At 38.4% G+C, this 17825-nt stretch overlaps 2 protein-coding genes, 1 long non-coding RNA gene and 1 pseudogene across 3 annotated transcripts; 2 read left to right on the top strand and 2 right to left on the bottom strand.

The window, feature by feature from the left end:
• The first annotated feature begins 244 nt into the window (after positions 1-244).
• Positions 245-5185, top strand: LOC122087290 (flavin-containing monooxygenase FMO GS-OX-like 5). The gene is given in 8 exon segments (XM_042656369.1): positions 245-1023; positions 1126-1196; positions 1783-1935; positions 2050-2132; positions 3449-3558; positions 3561-3583; positions 3692-3865; positions 4628-5185. Coding segments are annotated over 8 exon segments (1392 nt in total). The 5' UTR covers positions 245-425; the 3' UTR covers positions 4808-5185.
• Positions 5186-5331: 146 nt separating this feature from the next.
• On the top strand, positions 5332-7309 carry LOC122086819 (annotated as a pseudogene).
• Positions 7310-10396: 3087 nt separating this feature from the next.
• LOC122087293 lies at positions 10397-17361 on the bottom strand. Its single transcript, XR_006142735.1, has 4 exons — positions 17161-17361; positions 16967-17010; positions 16794-16884; positions 10397-10717 (listed from the first exon to the last, which is right to left on the bottom strand). It is a non-coding gene; the product is annotated as an uncharacterized LOC122087293 (long non-coding RNA).
• Positions 11095-12270, bottom strand: LOC122087292. The gene is made up of 2 exons (XM_042656370.1): positions 11896-12270; positions 11095-11798 (listed from the first exon to the last, which is right to left on the bottom strand). The coding sequence occupies exons 1-2, from the start codon at positions 12253-12255 to the stop codon at positions 11235-11237; spliced, it is 924 nt and encodes a 307-aa protein (XP_042512304.1). The 5' UTR covers positions 12256-12270; the 3' UTR covers positions 11095-11234.
• Positions 17362-17825: the final 464 nt, after the last annotated feature.

Raw genomic sequence — 17825 nt, 5'->3', positions numbered from 1 at the left:
GAGAGAGAGCTTCGCACAAGTGATTTAAAAAAAAAAATGGCGGTTCTTTGGGTTTCCTTTGGAGTATTGGCCATCATCAATCTCAGCTTCAACATGCCCCAACAAATGATGGGACATCTATAAATCAAGCTATTGCATTTGTATTGATGATGATAATTCTAATCTAGTCCAAGGCAAGATATTTCTTTCAATAATAATAATTATCTCGTGGGATTTCAATCATTTTATAGGATACCGAGTGTTTCGGCCGTGACTGATACTGATACCGAGTTTTAAAACCTTTGGTGTACAAAGCCAGTTTCGTTTCGTTCAGGTTCAGAGAACAACAACTACGGTAACGGCAGTCTAAAGCAGTCAACGACGGGAGTTCTCAAAATTTCTTGTCTGTGATAAGGTCTCTCCTCTTGCATTCTCTGAAAGGTCGCATGGACATGACCCTTTCTACTCTCCAGAGATTAGCTATGACGCCTGTGATGAACTCCAAAAGCTCTCAGAATGTCGCCGTGATTGGTGCTGGCGCTGCCGGCCTTGTCGCAGCTCGAGAACTGCGAAAGGAAGGCCACAAAGTTGTCGTCTTCGAGCGAGGCCAGAAGGTCGGAGGTACTTGGATCTACGATCCCAATGTCGAGTCTGACCATTTAGGACTCGAACCTTCCCGAGCCATCGTCCACAGCAGTCTCTACGATACCCTCCGCACCAATCTTCCCAGAGAAGTCATGGGTTTTCGAGATTATCCGTTTGTGGCTAAGGAAGGCAAAGACAGGGACGCTCGAAGGTTTCCCGGGCACCGGGAGGTCTTGCTGTATCTAGACGACTTTACTCGCGATTTTGAACTCACCGAATTGGTTAGGTTTGAGACTGAGGTGTTTCATATAAGGATGGAAGAAGGGAAATGGATTGTCAGATCGAAAAAGCGAGCTCCAACTGATCGAGAAGATTCGCAAATCGATATGGATGAGGTTTATGATGGTGTATTGATTTGTAATGGCCACTATACAGAGCCCCGTATTGCAGAAATTCCTGGTACGCTTCTAATTTCCCTTCCGGACCAATTTGGCAGAGCAGAGGGGGTTTTCCCTTTTTTAAAACGAACTACTGATTTATCATTTTGACTTCTAATTGTTGTTATTGATTCATGGCCCGGGAAGCAAATGCACAGCCACAATTATCGTGTCCCTGATCCAATTCGTGATCAAGTATGACTTGGGTTATATTTTCCAGTTTTCTGCATGCTACACCTTTTTTTTTTGACAGTATTGAATTTTGAGGTTGTTCTTATTTCTCATCCAAATCAGACATCACCATGTCTTCATCACAGTTATGAAGGCTATTAGTTGTATTGCCTTAGATCTCTTTCTCTTGACATGAATTTTAAATTTGGTCAAAATTTAGAAATTTCAAAATTTCTCATAGCTACTGGACAAGAGCTGCCAAAATCAACAATGTTCTAAATTCTATGACTCGGAAGCATTGATTTTAAAAAATTCATTAACGAAAATAATCATCTATTTTGCATCATTGTGATTACTGTATGCACAAAGTCACATCACAGTAGTCTAACTAGTGTGTATGACTATAACCAACCTAAATAGTTATAATAGATATATCATGACTTTGTACCTTCTTTATTGTACAAATTGGTCTAACTGATCCATGTATCCTTCATGTGGTGACATATAAAACATGGAGTATGACCAAAAGTGACTCTTTTTGTGGGTTTTTCCTTTGAATGTCTTCTGTCAAAATTCTCAGATTGTCTCATCCACTTCCTGCTATTGACAGGTTGTGATTTTGATAGGGAGTTCGTCTAGTGCTTCTGATATCTCCAGGGACATTGCCAGAGTAGCAAAAGAAGTTCTTATTGCCGCCAGATCTGTTATAGATGAAACAATCAGAAAGCAGCCTGGCTATGAAAATATATGGCTTCATCCTATGGTAAAGGAATTAACCCATGTGAGCAAGAGTTTGGCGTTTCTCATGAGAAACATTTGAACCTGATGGTGGGGACTCAGTCAATATGAAATTCTAACTTCAGCTGAAATAATGCAGATAAAGAGTGCTCATGGAGACAGCACTATGCTATTCAAAGATGGGAGTTCAGTCCTTCCTGATGTTGTTCTACACTGCACAGGGTATGTTGCAATTACTTTATAATTCGACCACATGGAAGGATTGATCCTTACAGATGGGGGCTGGGAGTTGGATATAATTTAGAGTAGTACACATATACAATAAGAGACGAAATTTAGAGTAGCTTCGTTTCATTTTATTTCAAAGTACTAGTTTTGTTGCAGCAGCAGGGGATCGGGGTTAGGGTAGGGGGGTTGCATCAGAAACTATAGATGAAAGACTGGCACTTGGAATATCTGACTTTCTTTGGCTGAATCATGGTTTTATTGATTGAGAAAAAAAAATGAGAATCAGTACAAGAATATGATAAGAACATAACAATTACAGAAAATACAAAGAACCTCACTCTTAACATGGAGGGACCATGTGTACATAGTACATACACTTTTTCATTTCTCCACTTTTCTCTTATTTTTCAGGTAGAGGATTTTTCATGGTTTGGATCTCTTTGAGAGCAAGGTGTTCAGCTGTTTAATACCTTTCCAAGGATCTTGGATAAACTCCTTAAGCCAGCAATGAAGAAGTGAGTGAGCCCACCATACCTCTAATATCTGGATGTCTTAGGATAATAAATGTCAAGACCATAAAATAATGCTCTGAGATCTGCTGTGCCAATGAAGGGACCTGAATCATGTTCCACAAGCTATCCCTGGAAACTTCTCCTACACCAGTAGGTTCAAGGATTCCAGAAGTATTCATCAAAGATAGCTTAGTGGAGTGATCTCAGTAGAAATGCACCGAATGATTCCAAAATCAATTTAGGAGGGAATTGGATGCCATATTTAATGACAACTTGCTGCTCTTTTTCCTTTTTTTTTTTTTTTTATTTTTTTTTTTTTTTTAATTCTTCTGGGGTGGGGGGGAGGGGGTGTGGTTGTGTGAACAAAATCCTTCATGGTTGATGGTAATGGCTCTTCTGTAAGTTCACATTGTCCAATGTCCTGAAAATTGAAAGTTTATCCTCTCTAGATTATATCTTTTATACCTATTGGTGGAGAGGGGGGGGGGTTAAAAAGAGAGTAGGGATATTATTTGCGATTTATATGTGAATACACCTGATATAAGATGCCTAATTCCTCAACCAGCAAATTATAGAATTGAACACGCAATTGCCAGGTCAATAATATAGGATTTCTTTGCATGTTGTAGTATATGATAAAATCTGCAGGATTTTGAAGCACACATTTTAACTGCTCACCTTATTATCACTAGATTGTTATAGGAGAAAATTTTTTATTGTGCAAACGGTTAAGACCTTCTTGTTGTGTTGCTTCTCAACAGTTTTGAATTTAAAGTTGTATTGTTATTGATTTTTCAGATACAAATATCATTTCCCTTTCCTGGACACTCGTGATATTGTCACTGTAGATGACAACTGTGTGGGACCACTTGACAGACATGTTTTTCTGCCATCGTTGGCACCATGGCTTTCTTTATTGGCTTACCATGGAAGGTATATTTCTGGGGAACTTCTTGTTTTGTTTTTTTGTTTTTGGTTGTAAATCTTTACAGTTTATACCTTTTAAGGTGGCAAGTGATTTTTGGGATATCTTTCCTTCAGATTATTCCTTTTCCTTTGTTCGAATTACAAAGCAAGTGGGTAGCTGGTATTTTATCTGGCCGGATTGTGCTTCCATCACTGGAGGAAATGATGGAAGATGTGAATAATTTTTACTCAAAAATTGAAGCTGCTGGCTGGCCCAAAAGATATACTCACAACATGGGAGATTATCAGGTAAATTTGTTCTAAACTAGGATTTTTTTTATGCCAAAACTTAAATCTGCTATGATTATTAATGCCATCAACGGCAAACAATCTGACCTCCACATACAACTTATCTCAATTAAGCCTTTTGTGAACAATCTGACATCCAAAAACTTAGGAGAAAGGTCCCTTTTTGTAATTAAAGCTCCTTCTACCTCTTTGTTACTTAATTGTTTGTAAACAGAAGTGCAGCAAAATATAGGCCTCCCCACCCCACCACCACCCCACCCACCCCAAAAAAAAAAAAATCTAGGTCCTTTTCAAATTAGAGAAACAGTGAGTTCCATGTCTATGTTCCAGGGCCACTCAAACAATTTATGACCAAACCATGTTGAGCATGATCTAGCCCATGGGTTACTGGTGTGAGGTGATGCAACCTTAGGACTTTACAGCCTAGAAGCTCCATTTTGTTTGGTGGTCAAACTGCCGAACCATGTACTGACTTAGTTTCCTTGAGCTTTCAATTAGTAGAAAGGAGAGGATTCTTAATGCCATAACAGTTCTTCAAATCTTGGATAATTTAGGTTGTGTTCCACCCGTTATTTCAATATCTAAAATTTGTTTGACTTTGTAAATTGAAGTCATTGTATCTTTTTTCTCTAACCAATGAATTCTCAATGATAAAATTGAACTTGTAGTTAGGTTCAGTAAGATAACTGAAACATTGTACGTTATTTCAATGGATATATCTAGGTGCTTTCGTAGTGATAAGTATTTGGATGTTTGGTGCAGTTTGAGTACGATGATTGGCTTGCAACAGAATGTGGGTGTTCAGTCACAGAGGAGTGGAGGAAGAAAATGTATGATGCAAATGGGAGAAACAAGCATGCCCGACCAGAAACATATCGTGATGAGTGGGAGGATCAGCATCTGATCTTGCAAGCAAATGAAGACTTCCTCCAGTACAAATGAAGACTATCCAACTTTATGTAATCTTAAGCCCCACTCCGGATCAGTGGTTCCTATGCTCGTGTTTGCATCAAGCGATCGGGCGGTTAGAACTTAGACGACGATTCCTGATTCCTTGACCCCACCCCATTATCCACCACAGTCCAAGGCTTCTTTGTTCGTAATTTTCACGGCACGCTTTAGTGTGGGGGACTGGGGGGAGTGGGGACCGCTTTCTAGAGTTAGCCCCACCTCCCCAAAACAAGCGAAAATGATTTTTTTTTTTTCTTTTTCCCAACAAGTGAAAAGGATTACCACTCGAAACAACTGAACTGCAGTTGATGTTATTATCTATGCCACTGGGTAAAAAGACAAAGGGAAAATATGAAGATTAGTTAAAAATCGTTATACTAACGAGAGCATACAAAGAAGCATTAAAATGGCGGTCAATGTTGCATATCATGAGGGGCATTATTTTGTCAGAAGCGGATTAGGTTTACTATGGAAACATTTTCGTACATTCTTGTACATCCCTGTTAAGTGGGAAAATGGATTTTAAACCTACGAATGAAGGACGTGCGAGAATGTTTTTGTATATGAACCTGGTCTGCTTTCCATTTTGTCTCCTTTGTGTTGCCAGGAAGTTCTTTTTTTTCCTACTTAAAATGAGGATGGATATTATAGAAGAGAAAGAAGAATGCTATCCGGTCACATAACCTTTGCAAAAGTGGGTAATCAAATAATTTTGGGTAATTTACATCCCCCTCCCCTGTATTTTGTTTTTATTCCAACCCCCTCCCCTGTGTTTTTAAATATTCTATAGACCTCTCTTGTCAGGTATCACTGTTAGTGGACTGTTAGTTTTGGGTGTTAAAATACGAGTTTGCCCTTTCGCTTTTAACCACTTTTTCCCCCATTTTACCCTTTATCCTTATCCCTACCCTCATAACCATTCTCATATGAAACCCTTTACCATAGTTTCACTCACCTCCATCGTCGGCGATAGGGTAGAGTCCAGGTGAAGACGATGGCGAACCAAGCAGGCACGGTCGACGGCGACGACGAACCAAGCAGGCACAGTCTCTCATCAAGGAGCGAAGAGAGGTCTGGGAGCAGCAATTGAGAACTATGCTTGATTCTATCCCAAAGAATCTCAACCGTCCTTGGGAGGATCCAATGCCGAAGACTGGTGAGCGGCATCTTGCACAGGAACCGAGGGGTGTGGGTTTATCAGTTTATTACATGCCAAAATGGAAGAATGATGCATATGGTAAGGCACCGACATTTGGGCAGAGATCAAAGCTTTCCTTACAAGAACAGAGGCAGAGCTTGCCCATCTACAAGTTGAAGAAAGAGCTTATTTAGGCTGTTCATGACAACGAGGTGTTGGTTGTAATTGGGGAGACAGGATCAGCTGGCAAAACTACCCAGGTGACACAATATCTTGCTGAAGCAGGTTACACAACAAATGGAAAGATTGAATGTACGCAGCCCCGCAGGGTAGCTGCTATGTCCGTTGGTAAGAGAGTGGTAGAAGAGTTCGGGTTCGTTTGGGTGAGGAAGTTGGCTATACCATTCGATTTGAGGATTGCATTGGTCCAGATAATGTCATCACGTATATGAGTGATGGTATGCTTCTCAGGGAGATTTTAACTGATGAGAACCTCTCCCAGTATTCTGTAATCATGCTTGATGAAGCCTATGAGAGGACAATCCACACTGATGTACGTTTGGATTACTAAAGCAACTTGTTAAACGGAGACTTGACCTTAGGTTGATTGTCACTTCTGCCACTTTGGGTGCAGAGAAGTTCTCTGAGTATTTCTTTAACTGTAATATCTTTTCCATTCCAGGAAGAACATTTCCAATTGAGTTCTTGTACACAAAACAGCCAGAAAGTGGCTACTTAGATGTATCACTGATCGTTGTTCGGCAGATTCACTTGACGGAACCAGAAGGCAACATCCTTCTGTTCTTAACTAGTCAAGAAGAGATTCACTTGACGTGTCGGTCTCTTTATGAGAGAATGAAGGGACTGGGGAAGAATGTGCCAGAACTGATAATATTGCCAGTATACAGTGCCCTTTTAAGTGAGATGCAGTCAAGATTTTTGATCCTGCTCCTCCTTGGAAGAGGAAGGTGGTTGTGGCTACCAATATTCCAGAGGCTTCTTATGCGGCCATTAAGGTCATGAACTGACTGACCCATAGACTGCAAGAAATTACCAATATTGCAGAGGCTTCTTTCCTGCTCCTAGCAAAAAATTACTGCCCAACGAAACCGACCAAACCATTGAAGGTTTACGAGATGATGAATAGATTCATAAATGGATAGTTGGGTACCGCAGCGGTTCACTGGGTTTGCTGCAGACAACTCTCTGATCGCTATTCGCCGTCGTCATGTCGCTTGCCAATCGTTATGCGCTTGCTTGTTGCTGTTTGCACCAATTGTCGTTGGTCGTTCCCACGGTCCCACCCCACCTCTGTCAAGTTCGCTCAGATTTAGGTTGCAGGTTCATAGGATGGGTATAATGGGTAATTTACTCCATCAGGGATAATATGGGTATTTTAAAAAAATTTGAAATTTTATCAGCCACAATTTTTGTCAAAATGCAAAGGAGGTCTGTGGAATATCTGAAAATACAGGGGAGGGGGTTGGAATAGAAGCAAAATACAAGGGAGGGGGCTGTAAATTACTCAATGATTTTCTTAAAAATCTAAAGTTACATCACGGGACACTATTGCTACTGTCATTAAGGTTCTAAAACTTCGAACGATCATGAGATCCATTAAAGTCGATACCATTTTGATACCAATCCAGATTGACTAGGATTGAATTATAGCGGATAGATTCTTGGAGGGATCAGTGAATGTCAAATACAACACGTTACAGTGCTTAGCTTTCGAATAAATAGGTTATGCTTCTCTAAACTAAAAACATCCCGAAAGCCAGTAAGTGTACGGTCCTACTTGGGAAGCAACATAGTGCTTGCACTTAAAGCTTTCCAGGAGCCAAAGAGGCTCTCGAGTTACCAAGGCCATGACCTATGGACTATGGATGGCGTTGGGCTGCTAACACCACCGTCATTAGAGGGGTTATTGAGTTCAGTTCCTCTGCATGTAAATACACTTCTAGAAAATCAGGAAAACAATTTTGCACAAGAGAGTTTGAGCTAATATAGAAGTATAGGGTATTGATTAAAAAAAAAAAAAAAAAGAACTTGAGTAAATATAAGGTAGTGATAAAAACTTTGAATAAGAGAGTTCGAGTAAATATAGGGTATGGATAAAAACTTTGAATAAGAGAGTTCGAGTGAATTTAGGGATTCCAATCATGTTAATGCCCTGAGTGTTCTCATTAGCCCCGCGTTGGTGCAGGCGCACGTGACTAGGCAAGAATCTCTTTGTAAAAATCATTTGCAGCTACTGTACCAGTGCAGTGAGCATCATGTGGCTAGGAGCCCCTCGAGGCGCGTGCTCAGATGCTCTCAGCCATTCGATGCTTACCGCACCTCACTACTCGTTGCAGAGGATGTGAACTCCAATCTCTTGCCCGAAGAAAAAAATACATTTTTGGGGAAAAGGATGCTCCCTGGTCACGTTGCCCCTACACTAATGCAAAGCCATAAAGGGGGAGCAAATGGGTATCAAGAGAGGGTGGATTTATTATGTTTCACAAGGGTGGGGTGTCATTTCACACCCTTTATGTCTGGATGCAAAAGCCGGGCAAGTGTGCGACTACGGAGTGTTCTTTTGCCCATATTTTTTTAGAGGAAGTTGGTTTCTGTTTGAGAGAGTGGCCTATACCAGCATGCTTTGGATCTATCTATCTCCTCCCAAAATAGTGGACAAAGATGTCATTTCATAAGAGAGAGAGAGAGAGAGAGAGAGAGATAGCATAAAATATTAAGAAGGAAATGAGGATATACATTTCGAGGGAAAGACATGCCCCGACAATCAAAATAAAAAACGTGCCTAATGTCAGTGGGTCAAAGATATCCTACATACCAAAAAATTGATGGTTTAAATTACCGAAGCAAGAGCATCAACAACTTGATTGCCTTCTATATACACAAGACAAAAACTAACATCGGCGAAGTTCCTCAAAAGTTCAAAACAATATTTGAGGATGTATTTGATGCTTCATGGGATGTTAGATATACTGCCTTTCAAGATTTTCATAATAAGAGTACAATCCCCTTCAAGTATCACACTAGAGAATCCTTTAGGGGGCGTTTGGTTCGAATTATCCGTTGGATCAGATTCTAAGGATTTAGGATTCTGGATCTAACTCATATGAATGAGTTTCTTTAGAATAATTACCTTTTGGTAAAAAAACTGTTTGGTTCCCTTGATTCTGTCATTTGAATCTAAGTGGAAAACTGTTTGGTTACCCTGATTCTGTCACTTGATTCTGAGTGAAAAACTGTTTGGTTACCTTGATTCTAGCCATTGATTCTGAGTGTAAACTGTTTGGTTACCCTTGAGTCTTTGAACCCATGTTCTGTTGGGTTAAAAAAAAAATCCAAAAAACAAAACCAAAAACCAAAATTTGTTCCACACATGTACTTTATTGGTTATTTTTTTATTTTTTCTTTTTTATGGTAATATGTGAAAATTTTAATTGATGGACATCTCTATTATTGATGGCCTTCAAACCTCGATAGAGCAACCCTCTATATATGAGAAATTAAGTCATAACTAAACAGAATCATGATCTGTTGGTTAGATCAGCAATAATTTCATATGCTTCAGATCTGAAAATTGCCCACACCAGATCTTGATTTGGATTATGGAGATAGATCTTCTTTAAAGTGGGTAGAAACAATAGTCTCCAACGACTTATACAAGTAATATAGGTACTTAGGACTAGGGGTGTCAACCGGTCGGGTCGGTTCGGTTTCGGTCGGGCTTAATCGGGCTTGAAGACTTTCAAAGGCTACACCGTGTCCGCCCATTTAACTAATCGGGCTTAGTTATTGAGGGCATGGTACACTTTATATTCGGTCGGTCGGTCTCGGGCTATAATCGGGCTACCTTAATCGGGCTTTAGTCGGGTCTTAACCGGGCTACGGACATGTTTAATGTTAAACGGGCTTTAACCGGTTTTTAAACGGGCCCTCTTTAAAATGTGCTCTTATATTCCGGCCCACTCATGCAAGCCCAAAAAAATGAAAATAAATCAATAAATGATACCAAATATAATCATTATTTAAAATGTGAACATGTCTTTACTTTTTAGTTTTTATTCTTTAATTTGGGGGGTAAAATAGGTATTTTACAATCATTAAAGGGTCGGGCCAAGTCGGTGCACAATAGGCCGATCTCGGTCGGGCGTTATTCGGTCGGTCTCGATCGGGTGCCCGATGGTCCAAGTAGCAAAACTGAGACCGACCATTTATAAACGGGCCGGGCTCAAGCCCGACATGTTTAATAAACGGGCCGGGCCGGGCCGGTCTATAAACGATCGGTCCCGGTCGGTCTAGTCGGGTCGGGCCACTAATTGACACCCCTACTTAGGACCAAATGAGAGAAGAAGCATATAAATGTAATATAGTATTGATTTCATCCAAGTACTATTAAATGATAATTAAGTCTTCTATATATAAAAAAAAAAAAAAAGGATAATGAAACGTTTATCATTACAATGGCTTCGGCCTTTTTGTTTTCCAAAAAATTCCAAAAAAGTTCATCCTACATTTTTGTTTAAATCAAGCTTCTTGAGTGTGTCAAGAACATCTCTCAATATCCTCGTATAACCCTCTGATTCTTTTATTGCACCGTTCAAGTATCCTTTGATATAGTCTGATGAAGGGGAAGGAGATGATGAAGTTGAGGTTTCGGAGCATAGTGACCTAGGTGGAGTCTGGTAAGTATGACAATTTGGGCTTGAATTTGATATCCATTCGAACATTCCACAACCTTTGTTTTCAACCTATGTAGCAAATATAATCATCTTATAAGAATATAAGGAAATAATCATTCAAATCTTAAACATCTGAAAAAAAATATATATATATAAAATATAAAATTTAAGAAATTCATACCCTAGTTGATTGTGGACAACACCAAAAATATCGACCATAATTTGCACTTATCTTCGCAGTTCTGACCTTACATTGACCATTCCCACACTCACACATCTTAAGATGGTCAACCCACATGAAGAAGGGGCAATTCAATGAATATTTAAAAAATTTCCTTCCAACATGTGACCCTGACTTAGAAGTAAAAATTGAACAATGTTTACCACAGTAATCACACTTTGCAATAGCACAATCGGATACATTCGATGTCATCTGTAAGTTAACACAAACATTTTCAAGAGATGAAATCTGCATAGAAAATACTGTCACATACTGAACATAATATCAAGTTACATCAACCAAACACATCAAATTTCTATTCAAAAAACCATTGTCTTCGAATTCTTCACACTTTCTATTGTCACCTCAATTCTTTTCAATCTCTGGCAAGTACATCTCAAGTAGATTTCGCCTATCTTCTACTCTTGTCTCCAAGAAGATAATGGCAGAATTCTTCTTGGTCATGAAATATTCCTTGGCCTTAAACTTTTGTTGAAAATTGAGGTCTGGAATGGCATCAACAACATCTATAATTGCTCTCCCAAATTCAGACTGAGATTCACTCATTACCATCTTCTCGATTGAGTTAGCAATCGATTTCAATGGACTTACCACCTTTTCAGTTGTACCCTTCTTCCTCTTTTCTCTACCACTATTGACGGGTCCACAAGGTCTTCCTCGAGAACGGCTGGTACTACCAATGGGAGTGGAAGGAATACTTTCTTCTTCTTTAATAGGTTCATAATCAACACCATCATTGTTCCCTATTCCCTCAACCTGAGTACCTGTCACGTCCATCATAACTTCAGTGGCAGCTTCAGAGGGGACTGTTGAATCATTCCCAGTTGCCATCTCTTTCCTTAGCAAAGCTCCAACTTCAAGGTGAATTGGGAGCACACTATGTTCCTTCCAATACTTTTGTTCTTTTTTCTAGCAATATAAAGGACAATGCCATTGTGCTTATGTTGTAAGTAAGAAAAAAAACCACAATTATATAGAAATTATAATTTAAAAAATTCCATTATACCCTATAGTCATTCCAGAAGTGTTGAGGAGCATCAAATCTCATATCAGATGCATTCCAACCCAATCCACTTTGCTTCTGTAGGTCAACCAATGCTCTAAGTCTTTGCTTCCAAATCCGGAAATGGTTTCTCACTTGTTCACAGTCGTAACTAGTAAATAATTTCTCTTTCAGTTGGTTGGCAATTTCAATGAACTGTTCATTTTTCAGTCCATTATCTCCACTCTTACCACTCTTGTACTGCTTCAATATACACTCCAGCATGTAATGAGAAACGGCACTAGGCCATGAAGCAATGTCCCGTGACTTACTATTAGAATCTCCTATTAGTTCCATCACATCAAAACTAACAAAATACACCATATACAATGTGAGTATATTTTATTAATACCAAGTAATAATAACACTTACTAATTGGAAAATTCATAAACCTAGTATTGCAATTTAGTTAATAGTCCACATACATGCATCCCACAACACAAAATGTTAAACCAAACAATAATAAAAAATTACTAATTGGGAAATCCATAAACCTAGTATTGCAATTTAGTTAATAGTCCACATACATGCATCCCACAACACAAAAATTTACTTCCAAGTATGTTTATGTTATACAGTCATCCCAAACCATGCAAAATTGTAGAACCAAGTATGTTTAAGTTATACAGTCATCCCAAACCATGCAAAAAAATTTAAGTTTGTCCACATCAGAAATACATTCCAAATAGAAGTTAATCAATAACAAATAGTTTAGTTCATAAATACTCAATCTGAGTTGGACAAATCGTCTGCAACCCAATCAGCCCACATCTGGTCAGCAATTTGTTCTCAGAATAGATCCCAATCACCATTCTCCTACACATGATCCTCGCCATTAGAACTATCATCTTCAACATCATCATTTACTTGGTGAGGGGTAGATTGGGTATTAGTACTATCTTCTTCAACCTCTTCATCCTCTTCATCAAGCCATCGTTCTTCTTCTTCAACATTATTCTGTGTAAGAATGTGGTTGTGCAATAGCACACATGCCAACACAATTCTTGCTTGTGTTTTGAAAGGATATTCTAGTTGGTTTTTCAAGATCTTGAACCTTGACTTCAGGAGGCCAAATGAACGTTCAATCACATTTCTTAATTGTGAATGTCTCAGGTTAAACAATTCCTTTTTATCACTTGGTGACTGATCAATATTTCTCCACTCTTTCAGATGGTATCGAACGTTTCGATATGGCCGTAAGAACCCCGCTTGGTTAGCATACCCAGCATCAACGAGATAATATTTACCTCGTGGCAGCACCAATTTCCCGTCACCGTCTCTGTGCAATGCATTGTCTAAGATTCGAGCATCTGATGCTGATCCTTCCCAACCAAAAAGAATGTAAGTATATTTCATGTCAAAGTCACAGGCAGCAAGAATATTTTAGGAAATATCACCCTTCCTATCACGGAATCTCGGATGGTCGCTTAGATGCACCCACGCAGGGATATAGGACCCATCTATGGCTCCGATGCAGTCCTTAAATAAGGGTAAAATCTTCCTTCATTACTTGTTATTCGATGATGCACTACGACACTTAGAGGTTTCAATAGTATCGGGTGCAATTTAATGATTGCTCTCAATACAAGGTTAAAGTACCTACTTACAGTCTCACCAGAATGTCCAAACTTGTATGCAATGACGCGATTTTTAACATTGTGTCCTACTGTCTGTAGAAACATAACTAGTTGTTCATTCACTTGCACAGATCTGCTATCCCTCAATAGACCCTTCTCCCTAATCAAATGACTTAAACTAAAAAAAGCCCTCTTGCTTAACCTTATTTTTCTTGACAGGTTTTATCAGTGTGACCGATAATTCTCTCTGTTTCAATAATACCGCGTAGGGGTTCACAACGGTATGGCTCTTTTTTCAGATATTTTTTTGTATACTAGTCTACTGCTATAACAATAGCAGTCGCCGCAAAGATTATGATTTTCCTTCGCCTCTTGTAGCCGTCATCAAACTCCATTGTAAAAGTAAATCTACATTCAAATTAAACAAATAATAAATTGGTGCTATATAGAAGATTCAGTTGCCAATCGGTGCTTTACAAGACTTAAGTTATAAGCACCAATGATTCAAAAGACAACAATGATTCAATGGCCAGATTCAACCCAATTAGAGAAATAGTGAAAATCTAGAAAATTAAATCAGAATATGCAAAAATGTAATGACTTTCAATCAAAGACTTGGATGAACCTGAAACTCAAATCGAGTTCAGTAAATCAGGGGTAGAGCATTTCCTGAAAATCCCAACTCAATCCAAGGGTTGGAAATGAGAATATCAGTCAATCCTAGTTGGACAAGGATAGGGGTATAACAGTAAATTTACCACTCAAAACAAAACTCAGAAAATAAGGATATAAATCACAGTGGCAAAAGATTAATAAAACCAGTAAATCTGTCAATATTCAGAAAGTAGAATCTCAACTTAGAGATAAGGGTAGAATAGGAAATTCAGTAATAAAACCAGATCTGCAGGTCAGATCTGATAGAGATTCTGATTGAGCCTCTCTAGAACAGTAAAGAACATATTGACTTAAGTATAAAGGATGCAATAGCATCTACCCCAAGAGTCTCTCGATTTGAGTATAAAGGATGCAATAGCATCTACCCAAGAGAGAGAAAATTGCACTTCTAGAAGAGGAGGAAATTGGATCACCACAGATGATGAATGTAAGATTTTATTTTCCTTAAAACTCATCATTAGAAGAAAAAAAACTCATCCTTAAGTATGGCATAAAGAAAGAAGCATTATGTAGAAAAGAAAAAGCAGGTTCGGTAAATTCAGAGGGGAAAAAAATGGGTTTTCTTCTGGGTCGATTCACAAAAGAGAGATATAGAAATAAAACCAAAAGACAGTTTGAGATATATTTGCTCTAAATTGTCACAGAAAAAGATTTTAAAGAAGAGTTTGTTGGGGATGCCTTAAAACACACATTTGGTTAACTAGGGCAAATATCACACACACACACACACACACACACACACACACATATATATATATATATATATATAGACATATCAGCTTCATATCTGACCTTTACAGCCCTACTAAACAGAGAATAGAACAGAAAAAATAGATATTGAGATTAGACCTCTTCAATCTGAAAAATGATAATTGCTTAGTTCAAATGTAACATCTTTTGTCTAGTAATCAGAGAAACCAAGCGGCTGGAATTAACTAACAAATAAGAAAATAAAACTTAGAATAACAAGGCAGGGGGGTATTGAATGAAAAAAAAAAATACATAGCTTATGCTCTCTTCCTACCTTCCAACTCTTTAAAATATCTCTTCCGAAGCAAAAGGAGAAGGAGAGATAAATCAGTCCCCTCCCCTCCCTCTCTCCCCACCCCCTCCTTTCTTATATCAAATGCTTTTGTGCTTTTTTTGATTTCCTTTCTTGATTATATCAAATTCTTTTGTGCTTTTTTCTGCTTTCCTTTCTTTATTATCCCAAAGGCTTTTATGCTTTTTTTTCTTTTTCCATCATCTCTCTCTTAGGAACTTTGAATCTAGTTCTTCCTTACAAAGACTGAAATCTACTTTTTCCTCTCTCTCCCTTTAACTTTTTATTTTGGGGGTGGATTTGTACTTAATTTTTTTTTTTCTTCTATAAGTGCTGATACGTTAAAAGGATAAAAAAATTCATATCCAGAGAAGTTACCAAGTTGAGGGACTCTAATCTTGCTTTTTTAAAAGCCAAAACATGCGTTGGAAAGATTAGATCCCATGGAATGTAACAAACCTCAAAACCTTCCAGTTCACAGAAGGAATTTAATGCCTTGAACAAAGTGAAAAATATTTAAAGGCCATCCATTATAATCAACCATTGTGAGTAAATTAGCTGATTCTAAGCTATCGGTAGCAATAAGATTGTCTTTAGGATCTACATTCCAAGCTGCGTGTAGTGCTGTTAATACTCTATGAAACTCAGCTTCTAATGTTGATTAACACGTTCAGATAAGCAGCATTAGAATATTCTACCACTGCTTTCCATCTTGCCTTCTTATTTACCATATCAGAGCTTCCATCGGTTACAGTTACAATAGAACAATGTGTCCCCCCCCCCCCACTTTTTTTTTAATAGATAATATTAGTTTATTCCGAAAGGAAAAAAAAAACTAGGGAAGGGAAAGCCCCTAGAAGAGCCAAAGAACAAGGACCAATCTCCCCTCAATGAACAGGCCCAAAAGGGTGGAGAAACCAATGGAAAAAGAGAAAAAAGTGATGATCACAGGCTCAAACTGAAAGGGGCTGAATAAGGGTCTTCAAAAATTTCCCAATTTTTTCAATAGAGTATATAGCACTCCCCTTGGCTAACCCAACAATAATGGCACTCAACCTAGCACAAACTCACTCCTCAACACTGCTAGTACTCACAGGCATTCACTACACTGGCACTACTGGTCACAATTTCAGAATACGTAACATTACAGAAAGCCTAAGAAATTGAAATAAATAAACAAAATTTATGGGAACAACAGAGAACCATAATAGCAAACAAATTCAGATATATAAGTATGGCATAAAGAAAGAAACATTATGTAGAAAAGAAAAAGCAGGTTCGGTAGATTCAAAGGGGAAAAAATGGGTTTTCTTCTGGGTCGATTCACAAAAGAGAGATATAGAAATAAAACCAAAAGAACGATGGTTGAATGGATTACCTGAGCTGAGTAAAGAAGTGATCTCTGCAACAGAAATTCTTTACATACATTCCAAAGGAAGTTACAGAATAACAGAAATTTCTTTACAGAAAGAAAAAGAAGAAAATCTGAAAAACTGGAAACCAAATTTCCATAATCTTAAGAACACGCATACGAAGAAGAAAAAATCACATAAGAATGGAAATCTCACCTTAAATCAAGCTTCGATTTTGCAGATTCAAACCTCGGATTCGATCGTCTGATTTGGAAAGAGGGTAAACCCTAGATATGAAGTTTACAACCTGAAAAATAGAAACCGAACTTCAATAATCTTAATAAAACACAAATGTAGGCCAAGAATACAAAGAAGAGGGGAAATCTCACCTTCAATCAACTCGGTTTTAGGCAATCTTCTCAGATACGAGCATCTATCATGGATAGAGGGTAAACGTGAGAAACCCTAAACACAGAAAAAGAAGAAGAAAAAGAGAAGGAAGAAAGAAGAAGAAGAAGAAGAAGAAGAAGAAGAAGAAGAAGAAGAAGAAGAAGAAGAAGAAGAAGAAGAAGAGAAATCTCACCTCCGTCACTCTGTTTCAGGGAAAACCTCGATCGACCTTCACTGTGAGAATCACACGACTCCGAAATTTTTGATCCAGAGTGAATCTATGTTTTTTATAGCAACCCTAGAAACCGTGACTCGATCCTAGATTAACCTATTGAGGTTAATCCGAATGAGTCATGGATTTTAGTTGAAATCCCTGATTCTACTGGCCACCACGACTCCGAATCGGCTTTTCACAAAAATGAATCAAATGATTTAAATTTAATGAGAAATTGATTCCATAGAATGTGATCCAACGGATAATTCGAACCAAACGCCTCCTTAGACTTTGCTATTTGAAGCCCTTGTCACTCAGCCAATGCCTCAGCCATATATTCACAGGGGAAATTTACCGCGCCACCCCCTGGAGAATGCCACAATGATAAGACCACCCCCTCTGTTTCACCAAATTATTCTCAGACCCCTTACCGTTAGTCATTGTTAAGGAATATACATTATATGCTGATGTCATCTACTATATTTTTTATAAAATACCAAAATACCCTTACTACATCAGCAAGCATGTGGTACCTATATCCTCGCATTTGCGAGTCTAATAAAAAAAGTCTAAAACGAAGTACTCACCATCTCACCGACCACTGAGCACCACAGGAATAATGATAATCTGCAGTAGGGGTGTCA

This window comes from Macadamia integrifolia, chromosome 8 (assembly GCF_013358625.1).
Source record: "Macadamia integrifolia cultivar HAES 741 chromosome 8, SCU_Mint_v3, whole genome shotgun sequence".
In the NCBI taxonomy this organism is placed as follows: Eukaryota; Viridiplantae; Streptophyta; class Magnoliopsida; order Proteales; family Proteaceae; genus Macadamia; species Macadamia integrifolia.
Note: the sequence above shows the minus strand (reverse complement) of the source record. Positions and strands in the feature narration are given on the sequence as shown.